We start from the raw sequence: 5,255 nt of genomic DNA on the forward strand, positions 1-5,255 counted from the left end.
GCAAGCTACAGTATTATGATTTCTACAATTACAGAACAACTATCGATTGATACTTCAGAAAAAATTGTAGAAATCAAATACATGATGAACGACAATTGTCCCCCAATGGAGATTAGGAATGATATGGAGGTTCGTGTGTATATGGAGACCAAAAAGAAGAATAAAACTTAGGTTCATATCCGTTATGTATAAGTGTACGAGATTTCAATATGAAATTGGCAATCACCAACGATAACACAAGTGCAGGTTTGTATAGTTCGAAATTGCATAGAATTATGGTTTTACGGTATTATCTACAAAATTACTACATTTACCTACAATTAAACTACAAATCAGTTTAATGAAAGAATAAAGCAATGTTGTTTTCAAAATTATCTACAAAGTTACTACATTTATATGACAAAATAAACTACAATATATGATTAGAAATTGTTGATTTCAAAATGTTGTCTTCAAATAAAATTACAATCTATGTTTAGAACAAATCTAGTCAAATAAAATACAAATCAGTTTAATTATGTACGAAACAGTATTGTTTTCGCAAATTTCTACAAATTGCAACAGTTATAGTACAATTTAACTACAATATCGGACATCCTAAAATGGATGACTACAAAATTTTCACTATATCTACAAATTATCTACAAAGATTCTACAAAATTATAATGACACTGTTTATCTTTATTTTGATGCAGGTTCGTCTGGATCTCTAAAGTTACTTGATATGCCATCCTCTCCAGTTATAGAGGAATATCAAAGTGAAATAATAACAGAATCTATGCAAACTGCTATTGAAGAAAGACAAGTGTATCAGGACAAGCAAACTGTAGCTGCTGCAATGAAGCACTTTTCTGTGATGCACAAGTTCCAGTTTAGAGTTAAAAGATCTAATCATAGAAGGTATGGAGATATTTGTGGTGAAAAGATCATTAAAAGCAGTGTTTTACTCAAGATATGTATTTTTTAAACATTGTAGATAAATTGTAGTTACATTGTAGTTCAATTGTAGTTTATGTTACTTTATGTTAAAACAGTCCTTTTGTTGCATCTACATTTATAATCTGTATTAAATATTGTATTTTTTTTGTAGCTACTGGCTTGTATGCGTTGGTAAAAACTGTAAATGGCACTTCAAGGCAACGTCAATTAATGATTCCGCAATGTTCAAGATAAGGAGTTTCAACCGACAACACACATGCTCCTTAATGGACGAAACATTCATACAGTGCAAACGTACTGCAGCTGTAGTTGGTAGAATGGTCATTCCAAAGTATTGTGATCCTAAGACTGTTTACACACCAAAGGACATACAAACTGACATGTTATCCGAACACGGAGTGAACTTAAGCTACATGCAAGCATGGAGAGCAAAGGAAAAGGCTTTACAGTTTTTGAGAGGGAATCCGGCTTACTCCTACAACAAATTACCCAAATATTTTTATATTCTTGAGGAGACTTATCCTGGTTCGGTTGTTAAATTGAAGAAGACAGCAGATGAATGCTTCTTATACGCATTTGTTGCTCTTTGTACATCAATAAGTGGTTGGCAACATTGTAGGCTAGTAGTAGTGGTTGATGGGACATTCTTAAAGTCAGTCTACATGGGGATTATGCTGACAACAAGCACCATGGATGCAGCAGGTAAAAAGTGTAAAAATTTTGTAGTTATTTTGTAGGCAGTCTATAAAATGTAGATACATTGTATTCATTTTGTAGTTATTTTGTAGCTATTACATGAAATGTAGATAAATTGTCTATATTATGAAGATATATTGTAGTTGTTATGTATTTATATTTTTATATACATTTTCAAAGCTGCCAATTAATAGTTTATGAATTAATAAGGTAGGTACAATCTTGCCCTTGGCATATGCTGTGGTTGATTCTGAAAATGACGCATCTTGGAAGTGGTTCTTTGAGCAATTCAAGCAGGCATATAGTGAAAGACCTTAGATGTGTGTTGTTTCAGATAGGAATGAGAGTATACTGAAGGCAACATCAATTGTCTATCCGGGCATGACACACTACTCTTGCATGTGGCATATTTGGACAAATATAAGGTCAAAATTCAAGAAGGGTCATCTACAATTACATGAATTGTACTTTGCTACAGCACGGTCATACACTCTGGATGAATTTAATGAAAGGATGTCGAAGATTGAAGAGGTAGACCCGCGTGTGAAATCTTACCTATATGATATTGGCTATCATAGATGGTCAAGAGTACATGCAACAGTGAATAGAACGTGGACAATGACATCAAATATTGCAGAGTCGTTGAACGCTGTAACAAAAGATGCAAGAGAGTTGCCTATATTTGACCTTTTAGAGTATATGCGGACACTGCTAGAACGTTGGACCAACGAGAAGTTATTGAAGGCGAAGGGTACTTTCACATTTCTTGGGTCCAAATTCAACAAAGAATTAGAGAACAACAGAACATTATCTTAGAAGCTTAGGGTAAGATCTGTTTATTTGGTGCAAAAAAAATAAATTACTTAATATGCAGTGTTTCCAGATTGTAGATAAATTGTAGTCAAATTGTAGATAATTGTAGGTTGTAGATAAGGTATAGAATATTTATAGATGATTCGTAGATAGGTTGTAGATAATCTATTTTTATGATTGAGATAATATTTTTTCTATTTGTTCTGCAATTGTAGGTGAGGGCTTCAACAAATCATATACATACTGTGTTAGATGGTGTGAAGCGGTACATTGTGTGTCTCGAAAACAAGAAATGTAGTTGTGGCAAATTTCAACTTGAAGAACTTCCATGTGCGCATGCTTTGGCAGCATTAAGGCACAGGAATGAAACATATGAAAACTATTGCTCTCCGTATTACACAAGGGAGAGCCTTTTGCGTACGTATAAAATACCAGTAAATCCTCTTTCTGATGAAAGCAAATGGAATGTGCCACAATATATTTTGGATGAGGTAGTAAATCCACCGACGGGAGATAAAAGGCAGCCAGGGAGACCTCAAAAGGAAAGATATAAAACATATGATGAAATAAAGTCAAAGAAATACAAGGTGTCATGTAGAAATTGTGGAGGTGAAGGGCATAACAAAAGATCTTGCAAGAATGCGCCCAAGAAGAAATGAATATCATGTAGTTAGAATAGTTATTCAAACTAACTGTTAGTAAGTTAAAGCTAACAAATTTTTTGTGTAATCGTTTAAGTTTTTAAAGATCATTATGAAGTAGACTACAATTTGTTTATGTGTGTTTAATATGCTTTTATGTATTGTGTCAGACATCTAAATTTGTCTTTGATATAGTGTAATTAAATTTTAATATTTATTATCTACAATACAACTGATATAAAAAAAGTAACTTTAATGTAAAGTGTTTCCAGATTGTAGGTAAAATATAGGTTAACAACAACAAGAACAACAACAGCCCAGTAAAATATAGGTTAAATGTTGTTAAATTGTAGTCTTGGTAATAATTTGTAGATACATTGTGGATAATATATTTCTAGGATTGGAGTATTTATTTCTTTTGTTTGTTGTGTAATTTAACTACTTCAACTGACAGTTATATACAGATATTACCTAGAACTTAAAGGTATTTCGTAAAAGTTATGAACATATACAACTATAAAATTATATACAATAACTACATTGAGTGTTTCCAAAATGTAGATATTGTGAAAATTATTTGTAGGCAAATTGTATTCTAACATCAAAATACTCATGTTTAATATAATAAAGATACAGTGTTGTAAATAACCAATTTATATTCAAGGGAACAACTAATAATGAAAGATAAAATAACAAAACAAAAAGGTATGCTGCAATAAAAAAATAAAAATTTTGTTCATAAAGTAGTGTATTCTCCTTCAACTACAAATTGGCATCAACTAAACTAGGAATACAGGACACTATTTCTTCTTTCTCTGGACTCTAGTCTTCTCATTCAAAGCAGGAGCACCCTTCCTCCTTGCTAGCCTGCATGTAACCTCACTTTCACTGATTGACCCATCTTCTTGCTTCTTTGTAGCATAGTCCCATAGGAGAGCTCCATAGCGTCTACGGTGTTGGTCGATATCCGAAAGGTCTTCTGAAGGGATTGACAAATCTCCAAGGCTAACATACTCCGCAAAAGCAGCCACAAATACAGCACAATCGGTGCATAAGACAAAAAAATTTAATTATTTAACAAATGATTATAAAAAATAATAATTAAACATATAGAAAGAGAGAATAGTTTTTTTACAATGATCCTTCCTTTTGCTGTGGAATCTCCGCAACCATCCACTGTATGTTGAGAGGGTCTGTAAATAGTTTCTCAATGTATGCCTTTGTGGTCTTGAAGTCAATGTCTTTACGCTTCCCGTAGAAACCAGTGCAAGACAAATACAGAGGGATAATGATTGAAAGCTTATCAACACATGATTCAACAACATTATAATGGTGTGAAGACACCATGGAATCATACACATAAAGTTGCCTGTCTGCTATGTCGAAAACGACCAACAACCAATGGAAATTCTCTACAATGTTCACGGGCATGATGACATAGTCAACTTTATCCCAGGCAACATTAGCAAGAAGCCTATACCCAAGAATATATTCTGCAACATCATCATCGGGTTTAACAACTTAATACTTTTTTTCTGGCGGAGAACTTATGAACTTCTCATAGATTTGTTCAATCTTTGACTTGAACAAGCAATCAGTTGTTGTAAACCTAGTGTTGTTGTTGTTGGGGCCATATTTGCCTCTTTTTCTCAGGTAATACATAATAATATCAATGTGCTGCAAAATAAAATAAAATCTACTATAAGCTACAGTGTAACTACAATTATCAACAAAGCAGCTACACTTTAAACTACAAAGTCAGAATTCAAATAATCTAACAAATAGCTACACTTTAGCTGCTATACACAACAACAAATGGCACACAACAACTACCATAAGGTCTCAATAATATCTACATTAAACTACAGTTAATATTATAAGTCTTCAACTTGCTCTACAATTTAACTACAAATTAACTACAATCATGAAATACAGATATACCAATTCTGTCCAAATTACCAAATATATAATTTTTACATACAATTCATCATCAAATATGATACATAAGGTCCAACCTAAATACAATCACACTATAAATAATAAGAGCAACATTTATAAGAAATGTCTACATTATATCTATAATTTATAATAAAAGGCATGGTCACATATATTTCATATCAACAATATAACTACAATTATACTACAAAACAAAAGACAAAATATATC

The 5,255-nt window shown here is 32.3% G+C and overlaps 1 protein-coding gene across 1 annotated transcript; it reads left to right on the plus strand.

The window, feature by feature from the left end:
• The first annotated feature begins 209 nt into the window (after positions 1–209).
• LOC107828507 (uncharacterized) lies at positions 210–3,107 on the plus strand. Its single transcript, XM_075253174.1, has 5 exons — positions 210–246; positions 696–900; positions 1,091–1,641; positions 2,114–2,286; positions 2,664–3,107. Exons 1-5 carry the CDS (start codon positions 210–212, stop codon positions 3,105–3,107), a joined length of 1,410 nt encoding a protein of 469 aa, XP_075109275.1.
• The last annotated feature ends 2,148 nt before the right edge of the window (positions 3,108–5,255 follow it).

The sequence above is a fragment of the Nicotiana tabacum genome, chromosome 5 (assembly GCF_000715075.1).
Source record: "Nicotiana tabacum cultivar K326 chromosome 5, ASM71507v2, whole genome shotgun sequence".
Taxonomy (NCBI): Eukaryota; Viridiplantae; Streptophyta; class Magnoliopsida; order Solanales; family Solanaceae; genus Nicotiana; species Nicotiana tabacum.